This window comes from Copidosoma floridanum, unplaced genomic scaffold, assembly GCF_036245765.1.
Source record: "Copidosoma floridanum isolate Cflo_tuat_1 unplaced genomic scaffold, Cflo_Japanese_pri ptg000033l, whole genome shotgun sequence".
Classification (NCBI taxonomy): Eukaryota; Metazoa; Arthropoda; class Insecta; order Hymenoptera; family Encyrtidae; genus Copidosoma; species Copidosoma floridanum.
In genome coordinates this window covers 5,399,769-5,411,159 of record NW_028321910.1, presented here as the reverse complement: position 1 = coordinate 5,411,159, position 11,391 = coordinate 5,399,769, and the positions used below count along the sequence as shown (strand labels likewise).

General features: G+C 33.6%; 1 protein-coding gene across 4 annotated transcripts in view; it reads left to right on the top strand.

Annotated features, from left to right (window-relative positions):
- Window positions 1–5,288: 5,288 nt before the first annotated feature.
- The window catches only part of LOC106642392 (E3 ubiquitin-protein ligase RNF13), a 241,283-nt gene continuing 235,180 nt past the window's right edge, over window positions 5,289–11,391 (top strand). For 2 of the 4 annotated variants that reach the window (XM_089597552.1, XM_014357166.2), the window contains exons 1-2: window positions 5,289–5,513; window positions 6,167–6,479. In XM_089597552.1, the coding sequence (XP_089453678.1) occupies window positions 6,300–6,479 (180 nt within the window). In that variant the 5' untranslated portion in view covers window positions 5,289–5,513; window positions 6,167–6,299. Of the gene's footprint in view, window positions 5,514–5,843; window positions 5,873–6,166; window positions 6,480–11,391 lie in introns of those variants that run through there. The other 2 variants (XM_014357167.2, XM_014357168.2) reach the window with 2 other exon arrangements.

The window sequence follows — 11,391 nt, the reverse complement described above, 5'->3', positions numbered from 1 at the left end:
TCTTCTTAATGTATCGGTGTATATGATGTAAAAATATTTACCATGATTCAGAACGAAATATACCTATATGTGGATAACAAGTATATATGGTAATTTAAAAAATAGTTGTACATATTATTTTATATAGGTTACTTTCTGATGGTTGCGTATGGCAAACCTTGATGTTTATTTACAATTTTTCCACTTGTTTGTATTACCCGTCCAGAATAAAATATCCCTATTTATTCTTATAATTTACATATATTCTTATAATTTTAGTCTTTAAATGGTGTCATATGATGTTATTATATGATTCTCGTCTAATTTCTACTGGTTTGGTATTCAATGCGGATATGACTGACAATGTCAACATGAAACTTCTTGTCTTGGGGCCCATGGAGCTGAGCTTGCCAGAATATTGTGTAAATATTAAACGAACAACTACAATTGTGATATACACGTTCTTACGTGTACTTCAATGTAACGGATTCACAAGATATCAATGAATTCCCGCGTGATGTAGGTACATTTATATCAGTTAAACGATTTATATCAGTTTTTCTTCATTCGAATTCAATGTTGCCATAGCTCAGCGGTAACACGTCAGATTCAAATATCTGTGGACTCCGGTTCGATTCGAACTCGCAGTAAAATTTTTCAAATTTAATTTTCAGGGTGGTAATTATTATAAAGTTATGTAAGTACGTGATAAATAAGAATAGTTGTCAGACGAAAATTTATAAACTATATTACATTAAATAAATATTTAGTAATTGAGATATGATCTATATTGAGGCTCTTAAGTGCGTAAAAACCCGTAAGACATATGTAAAGATAGTCTAGTCAAAGGCAAGCCGCGAAAAAAGGCACGTTTAATACGTTTTTTATTTTTACAAATGATTATTTTAAATTTCAAGAAAGTATTTTTACTTGACTAAAAAGATGTTTGAATTTTAAAATAGTGTATTAATCGAATTTTCCAAAAGATTTGAGTTCTAGTCAGACATCTAATATTATTTTTTTAAAAATTTTAAATTTTCAGTCACGTATATTAATTAGCTGACCGTACAATTACAGGTAAAATATTTGAGTATGCGTGAAACATAATAAGCACATTATAACATCATATCACACGTATCGTAATAATTTAGTGGATCCTGATAAATAATTTCGTAATGTAAGTAAGGAGGCTTGGGCGTTTGGTGTCGTATCTATTGAGGGGCCCCTGTGGGGTACTTGTCATATAAATGATTCTTTGTAATATTTTTTTTATAATCATTTTGATTATACACATGTGTGATCAAAATAGCAATAATACGCGGAAAAGTCATTGGGAAAATCGATATTAAAAAATTTATTAGTTTTCCCGAGGTACCTTGTGTAAAGATGACGGCCCTGCCACGATAAATCTGACAACACTGTACTCTCTTGCTCTCGTCTGCTATTATATACCTATACTTGTGTTAGACTTAAATTTTCATGCTTGTATGCTTATGAATGTACAGCGCATGCGCACTACTTACAGTACCTGAACACAACAATTCTCATGTTCGATGTTTTTCTCGCTATTTTCTCGAAATTTAACGTATTGATTCTATTCTTTTTTTTAAATAATAGATTCTTTATACTTTCAAGTACATGTACCAATTTAATGTGTGGGCCCACAGCTTTTTATTGCGGTACGGTAGTCTATTGAATTTCGATTCCGCAAGGTTGCGTGTTAAAATGATGAATTTTCACAAGCGATTTTCTCGAAAATAAATGTGTTGACCTACCTATTTTGTTTTCCTAAAAAAATCTAGCAAACTTTATCTATACAATCGCTGAATTTCAGACCTAGCCAGCATTTAATTCAAAATCGCCCAAGCCTCCTTAATCTTATACGTCATGATACAATTTTGTGTCAGCTCTATACTCTCCCTAAAAAGACCTATAAACAATTGTAAGACTTATGTTTGAATGAGAAAATATTTATATATTTTACAATACTGTTTAAAACTTGTATAATCCTATAAAGTTGATATAAAATTATCCTGGGATATTCATACGAAAACACTGATTAATATATCAGGTTTTGGTGCATAGACACACATCTATCCTGATATAATTTTTTTTTATTGTGTTTTATCGGAACCATTCAACAGGGTCTATATGCGAACGATTCAATCGTACTTTAAAAGACCTTATGTGTAAACAATTTAGTTTACAAGGCAATTAAAAATGGTTCCATGTTTTACAATCGTTGATCGAATTATATAATAATAGAAAACATCAAACAATTGGTATGAAACCAAAAGATGTTACTACTGAAAACGAAATTCAAGTCCTGACAAAATTTTAAAAAAGATGCAAACGAAGCAGCAAACCAAAACCAAAATTCAAAGTTGGTGATAAAGTACGCGTGAGCAAAATAAAACAAGCATTTGAAAATAAAGGCTATACTCCTAATTGGTCAACAGAATTATTTACAATCACTAATGTAGCAGGAACAAATCCAACTACGTATCGTCTCAAAGATTATCGAGATCAACTTATCTCCGGAGGTTTTTATGAGCAGGAACTGCAAAAACAAAAAATCCTGATTTTTACCTTGTGAAAAAAGTTCTTTGAAGACGTGGACAGCAAGTTTTTGTAAAGTGGTTGGGTGTCAACAACACTTACAATAGTTGGATTGATAAGCGTAAATTATGAAAAAATCTTTTTTCCATGACAAGTAAAAAGTATTTTTTGTATAATTAATGAAATAAATTATTAAAATAAAACTTTTTCAATTTAAAAAAAAATGTGTTCAGGAAATTTTGTTCAATATGATGTATTAAATTGAACATTATATTAAAAAAAAAATCGTTATAACTGTAACAGGAAGTGTATTCGAGAAATAAATACTTCAAATTTAAGAGAAATTGTCATTTTATTTACTTATTCTTAATCATAAGAAAATACAATATGTTTCCCATTGTACATTAAATATAATCTAAGCTTATTAACAGCATCCAGCAGTTCGTTATAAAAATCATCATTATCATACAGAGCTATGCATATTTTAAACGGTAAAAATATTTGAAAATCGTCAGCCAACTCAGCTACTACTGTTGGCCCAAATCTAGTGTTGACCTTCCTCAGTTTGGTCACCATATATTTCTTGTGTGGAATCATGTCAAAAATTTTTTTCTTCGGCAGAAAACCTTTGTTAGCGATGTTATTGAGTTGTGCAAGATCCATCTGCAACATTTTTATTTATTTTTTTTTTTTTTCTTTTTTTTTTCTTTTTAAAGAAAAAAAATTGAAAAAAAACATGCTAACCTGTGTGAAGTCTAGGCTTTTTACTCGGTGTAACCTTATCAGAAACGACTACTGATGGCGATAGGGGCTCTTGTTGTCTTTTCAGTCCAGTCCTATTTGAACCTCTGGCTTGTAGTATAATGAGCTCTGCTGACTGTGACACTTCCTTATATGGAGCTAGCTCTTCTACTGTGGCTTGCCCCTCCACTGCAACTTCCCCCTCTATTTTGGATAGCTTTAGATGAGCAGTCTTCTCTCTTCCTGTTTCTTTATTCTGATTTGCTGTTTCGATCCCTACTTCTTCATTTTCGATCAGATTAGCTGTCTTTCCCCCTTCTAGCTCTTTACCTTGGTTTACTAATTTCCCAAGTAGACCCCATGAAACAAAACAGAAGGAGCTGTCAGCTCACGTCGGAGATACAGCGGTCTTCGTTAATCTCATAAATAAATTACACATTTATGTATATGTTACCATAACCTACATTTGTCAAGCATAGGCAATAATGTACTTACAGATAATTCTACTTTGTATGGATTTAAGCTGTTGTCTCCCAACATAGCAATTGATCAGATGACCGACTCCTTTATTTACATATTCCTGTACGTAGGCAACGTGCCCACTCTCGACTAATTTTTTAGCTTTTTTCAGCGTTTCATTATTAAAAACTATTTTGCAACTTATACTTTTAAAGCCTGTTTGGATAATCATATCCATTTTTTAGGGTGCTGATGTTTACGCGATAGCAGTATGTACGTCTTATTCAATAAATAATACTTTCTCCTATAAGTGACAGTGTTACGATTTAATCATACGGGGGTACGGTATTGCGTGATTCTGACACCGAGGGCGGCGCTGCGTGTCATGCTCGGAGCGAATAAGCTACAATGCCAGTCTGACATAGGTTAGATGTGGTCACGTGATGAACCTCTCTCTCACTCTTATAAGCTACAATGCCAGTCTGACGTACTCCCAGACTCTAGCTAAACGCAGCCTAAGACGTACGCCCACGCACAGGCACCCTACTTTGCTATGCAGCTCTGCACTGAGCTTGTATATTTGAAACGTTTACGCGCTATAAAAAACAGTGACTGATAGAGGCCCTGCACGCTTGATGAAGAGAGCGAGAATTTCAATTTTGAATAGCCCTTACATGAAGAGCGTATCGGATACCAAGCTGATGAGAATAGATAATACACTTTGATCTGTGTCAGTGTCGGGGGAGGGATGGTTAAATTAATATAAATTTCATCGTTTTCAAATCAATCTATAATAAGCATTTATTAAGCGTTTTTGTATTAAAAGAAAATGTATTTAAAATGTATTTTTCGAAAATCGAGACGCAACCTCTCGAAAAAAAAGCAAGCAGAATTGTTTTAATCAGTTTTTTCATATTTACCACTATCAAATAAGCAAGAAATAACCATAATATCGCATGTATACAAAATATGATTTTTTCGACCTTTGAGTTCGATATCTCCAAAAGGAGGTAAGTAGGAATTTTTAAATTATTTTTTCTGTATTCCTGGCATCAACATACATAAGAAACCACACTTAGATCGCGGCGCCATAGAAATCGGAATCGTGCCATTACCTTAGATGAGTGTGATGGTCGTGATGGATAACATCAGGTAGGTTTTATTTTTTTGAAGGTCGATTTTTGGGTACAACATGCATTCTAATCTTGCCGCAAATAATATTACTTGATAAAAGTTTTAGATTTTATGTATCAATTAAAATTGCGGCTGGTTTTAAAAAAAAAATTATATGGCACTTTTTAAATACTAACAAAACTCTTTACCAGAATGAAATATGACAAAACTATTTTAGATCTCTACAAATCATGAAGTATTTCAACTTTGGTGAGAGTGGTGGCTGGTTGAGATTTTGACCACCATCTGGTCTCATCTCTTGGTTTACTATATTATGTGACAAATACGTGTGCCGTAGTACAGTAACAGTATGCGTTCAACCTTCAGTTTTCTTGTATGGCTGCACATGCACATGCTGCAATAATGTGATGTATCGGATATCTGGTTGTGCTACTTAGCTGCCTGTGACATACGATAATAAAGTTTTTAATTATGTAGTTGAGTGTATCAGTGTTTTAATAGAAAGTGTACTTGGAAAAACCAAGGTTACCTTAGATTTTCTTCAAAATCTCGTTGACTGACACACAAACGTATGAACTTGTATATCATTGCCATTGTTCTACTGACAATTGCATATGGCTACAATGTTTCGTTGTTACCATGTCCGTATTTAATTACTAAATTATGGAAATTTTTTATTATTATGTACTGCAGTAAGCAAATACACTAAAATTCCATTGCTCCCGAAAGATAAAAGTGTTTGAGACTTAATTTAACTATTCAACCTTTTTTCTTCCTTATGGAGAAACAACTATATTTATCTCTTAATTTTACTATTCTAGTCTTTCTCTGCCTTATAGAGAAGCAACTACGTTCATAGCTTATCTCTTAATATTGAATTTTTTATAAAATATTAGTCAAGAGCGTTAGCTAAACTATTTATTTTCACATCAATAATATGATGAAAGCTAATTACATATAATGTGAAAGTCAAAAGTATCACACTCACAAAAGTTTTCAAGTAAATATTTGTATGGATAAATTTATACTTTGGAAAGGTCTAGATTTTCATTCAATTACTTAATCGAAGAATCGAGTGAATATATATTTAGTTTTTAATTATTTTAATACTAAGTACTTTCAATACAAACAAATTGACTTGACTTCTTCTTAAAAAATAATATTTTACAGTAAATACTAGTTTTAAAACAAAAGTGAAACCAAATATTTTTGAAACATAGCTAACATCCTTAGTAGCCTAATTTAAATGTAACGTCATGTAATATTAGAAAAAATTATTGGCTTTGATTTCTAGGATTTATATCTACTATCACAGCCTTAAAAAATTGGATATCGTGATGTATTACTTGCTGTGGAAAGTTATACCTACCAAATTCACAAGCCAACTGTTTGTAGATTGTTAAAGATATTTGTAAGCAACGGCAAAAATGATTCATCATCTTTTGCGTTCGTCAATTCAAGTGGGGTTTGTGTTGGCAGTTACCTGCACTAGTTATGTTAATGCGGATGTATTGGTATTCTCAGCAAAGGACAGTCACAGGGTTGAGCAAGATTTTAAAGACTTGCCTGCAAGGTTTGGTGGATTTATACCTCCGGAAGGGATCAAGGTAATTTGATATGCAATTGTAATTTTGTAAATTTCAAACATATATAGACCGTGACTAGCCAGCTAAAAACATGAACATCGCGTACGCAAATCTCCTATTTGGATTTGGGATCGGGAACTTCACCACCTTTTCACGTACGCGAAATTAAGAAAAGTTTTCCAGAAAACTGTTATGTAAAGTACGCAACTATAGAGGATACATGGAATACATCCCTTAGAACACTGGGGTCAAGTAAGTAGATAAATTGTGAAATCGCCGCCAATTTTTCAAATAATGGGAAAATTCGTGATTCGTAGAGATCCGAAGTATTTTGGCGATATCTATTATTGATAATGAGTTGGGTTGTTTTGAAAAAAGTCCCTGGATGTCAAACGGTAAAATAGCCGCCACCTGATCCAATGGATAGAGGGAAAAAAATTGTCATAAAAAAGTGTCATTGACGATTAGCAGCAAAATTAGACTTACAGTACTAGCCGAAAATTGATCGCCAAGCTAGGGCACCCCCTGTACCGACGCTGAAACAGCTGCCATTTCACCAAACGTTTTTTTACAATAATATGTGCTTGAAAACAGAGTGGCGGCAAATTTTTATAGGAGTGCTATTTTATTAATGTGGAACGCTTATCACACCCACTGATTAACTCAAAAAAGGTGATTGAACCTCCCTATATATGCCAAAAATTGCCGCCACTGTTATTATGAGCGTATTATTATTATCCATATGAGCATATATATAATTGTAAAAAACGTTGAGTAAAGTGGCGATTGTTTTGACGTCGGTACAGGGTGCGCCCTAGCTTGGCGGTCAGTTTTTGGCTAGTACTATAAGTCTAATTTTGCCGCCAATGTCACTTTTTTTGACAACTTTTTATCCTTCATCATCGGACCAGGTGGTGACTATTTTGCCGTTTGACACCCTGGGACTTTTTTCAAAACAACCTACCTCGTTATCAATAAAAGATATTGCAAAAATACTTCGGATCTCCACGAATCATGAGTTTTCCCAATATTTAACAAATTAGCGGTGATTTCGCAATTTACCCACCGACTTGACCCCAGATCTTAGTCTATTATGTACAAAAGACCAGATAGACCAAGAGCTGAGACCCAAGGGTGGTGAAAACTTTAACCAGCCGCCACTTTGACCAGAATTGAGAAACCCTGATGATTCGTGGGGATCCGAAATATTTCGGTCATATTTAATTGTGGTAAAGAGTTATGTGGTAATTATAGTTGTGCCACATGATCTTTTTTTATTAATCAGCCGCAACTTACACTAATAAATAGAAAATAAAAAGTTGTTTTATGAAAGTGCCATTTGCGGCAAGATTAGAATGCATCTTGTACAAGAAAATCGACCTTAATAAAAATAGATCCCCTAACTGATATTATCTATAATACTCATTTAAGACACTACATGATGTATTGTAGATAAGATTATAGATACGAATACAATATCTATGTTTCTGGAGGTCGATTTTCCGGTACAAGATGCATTCTAATCTTGCCGCAAATGGCACTTTCACAGAACAACTTTTTATTTTCTATCCATTAGTGTAAGTTGCGGCTGATTAATCAAAAAGATCATATGGCACAACTATAATTCCCACATAACTCTTTACCACAATGAAATATGATCGAAATATTTCGGATATCCACGAACCATAAAGTTCCCCAACTCTGGTAAAAGTGGTGGCTGGTTAAAATTTTGACTACCCTTCGGCCTCAGCTCTTGGTCTAAGATAAAGTTAAGCCTTCTCTTGTTTCCAACGTCTGAGACCCTGAGACCTATACATTTAGTTACATACGCTATGAGACAGATGGCGTTAACGTCGAGGGAGGTACAGCAAAAAATGTCCACACCATGTGGGTCGGTGCTATAGGAAATAGTTGTCATGTGTTACAGACAACTGAAACTGTTACCATTTGCGTCGTTGTAGTTGGTAAAACGACTGACTTGTCGAATTAAAGCTCCTCCTGGAAGTCCATTGTTTATTACCACACTTGATTTGCCTCAATAGTAATTATATGACTAACAGTTATTGTACTCACAGATGCACGTATTATGTATATGTATGTATAATATTTATTATTTAGGCAAATCAAGAGTGATAATTAATAATTGAGGACGTTGAAGAGGAGCTTTAATGTATATATTGCGGTTTGTCTCATCTTTACTAATTCCAGTAATGAACGTTTTTGAAAAATCTTGAACAATTTAAATTATGTAAATAAAGATCTACGCTGATTGTGAAACTGAATTTCATTACTATGGAATCACTCAGTGGAAGCCAATTAACGTCAAGGTGGCAGTTTTTTCCGTCAGGAATGAGAAAATTTGTTTATTCGTAAATTTATTGCCCCGAATTTTTACATAATTTGATAAGGTGAAATGTATATTTGTAATGAGTTTTGTGAATGTGTATGTATTCAATGACCGTTTTATAAGTTAGAAATAACGTGAGCAATAACTGTTGGTAATACAAAATTTACAAGAGTAATTGTGATGATAAATAAAATACGTTAGTCACATTTAATTTTTTTTTTTTTTAATCAACAAACTAAGTAAATGATTTCAACAAACGTAAATTTGTATCAAAACCAATTTTCGGGACATCTTATCTTTTCTCCGTGCACTGAAAGCAGTGGTTTTAGATAATGTATTATAAGTATAATAAAAATTACTGTATGTTTTAGAGAAGCTGACATATACTAGCCATATTAAGAAATTACTATATTACATAGTAAAAGCAATTGACATTTAAATTTGTTATTCAGTATAGTGATTTCTACTTTGTTCTTAAATAATTTTTATATTTAAGATAGAGAAAAGTGTATGCTCATATTATTTATACGCAGGGAACATGTAACTAACAGAATATTAAGATATAGATATTTATATAGATGTTTTTTTCCCTTTAAGGAGGTTCGATACAATCTTTTAGCGGGGTTTTGAAGCCGGGTCACAGTTATGGGAAGCTCACGTCATTACTGACAGAACGTAATTACGTATTAATACAGTTTATTCGTATATGGCATTACATGCATTGGTATTATAAACCTAACCAAATTTTTTATTTTTATGTTGAAATCATGATTTTTTCTTTATTTAGTATGGATACAAATAAAAATCTGAGGATCATATGATTCCACAGTATTTGAAGTATCAAAATATATTTTTTTCGGTTTTTTAATCGTAACTAATGTATGCTATTTTTAGGTCACAAAATTTTCCCATAACAGCCCGTGTTAAGTTGTTCATTTTTGATTTTGAAATATTTTAATGACTGTATAGCTGAGATCGCTCAAAAAATGGACGTTTATTTTTAGTAACACATAGAATGAATCAAAAACTAAATTAGAGCTCTCAACCATTGTCCATGATATGTATCGAACCTCCTTAAGGTTATATACACGGAGAGCCACTTTAGGTAAATTTTTATCCAGATTGTCAGGAGAATTCGGGGACAATCCAACGATGGAGTAAATTTTATTCCGTGTCAATCATAATTTTTACCCTGAATCAAGGTAAAAATTCAGGAAATAGTAAAATTTATAGTCAGTCTTTATAATTTTCATAGCAGAACTTTGTAATTTTTATCCTCAATTAGGGTAAACATTCCCCTCACTCTCTTTATAGCAGCGCCGTGGTGCGCTTCCAGAGGAGAAGTAAGACCATATGTCTGCTTTGAACACATAACCTACTGTCCGTGAACACGATCGACACGGTATCGAATGCGTTCGGGCCGAATGGTGTTCATGTACTCATGAAGTCGAGGTTGGAGAATACAATCACAAGGGTACACCGTATCAAGCTGGCTGTACTTTCCTTGACACAAAGGGCATGAAGCTGTCGCAATAGCAATTTTATTAAGGCCAGAGCCCAGTTATCTCCAAACTTAGCCGCGCAGGAGACTCGTTTACGAGCAAGTTTTTTTACGTTAAGAGGAAGTTCTGATTTATAATCACAAAAGAACGGATAGCGTATCGATCGTATTCACGGACAGTAGGTGATGTGGATGTTACATCCTGAGTTGATACTAATTATATTATAACTAAAAACTATCCGTCCATAAAAATTAAGATAAAACGTATTGTGAATATAAAGCAAGCTGATATGACAAGAGGAGCTTGTATGTCGTTTATGTGCGCGCGTGTGTGTATTAGCTTTAAGGTGAATGCTTCATAATATGCTGACATAGAATACGGCCAGCCTCATTGTAAAAATGCATGTATGTATGAATGAATAGTTACTTGCTCATTAATTGTTTAGTTCTGATAATGTATACTAATTAAAAATTTGTAATTCACACATATTTCATTATATTCAAAATTAATTGTAAAATCCTCAGAAGGATTAATTTCGAAATTCTAAACTTACTGTCACAACTGAACTTGTATTTGGCGTTCTTATATTGCTGATACGAGCTTTCATCATCACTGACTCAAAAACTCAATCGCACTTGTCAGCAAATGCGATTGGTACTGTTGTATTGTTATTTTCTAATATGTAAAATCGTAACATGTAACATCATCATGCAACTGTCAACGCAGTCTGCAAGAAAATCGCTGATTGGTTGACCTAATTCAACCAAAGGCCTCTTTTACTCGCTCTGATGCTATAAAAACGTACCATCAAGAGGAAAAAGTGCTCTCTTCACTTCTGTCACCTGTCCTCTAAAGTTTTAGTCAACTCTTGACTCTCGCGACTCGTGAGTACCTTATACACGTAAGGCATAACGTGTTGGCTGAGGCAACTCAAGTGCGTATCGAGAACATCAAAAGTATCGGACTACGCTAAGGAGTGACGTACAGCAAAGGAGGCTCGCCGAAAGTGATTCCGGCAATAGCAGAGGAAGCAGAAGTCGCAACATCCTGCTGACCATGAACTCGTTCGTGTAAGTTAAGGAAA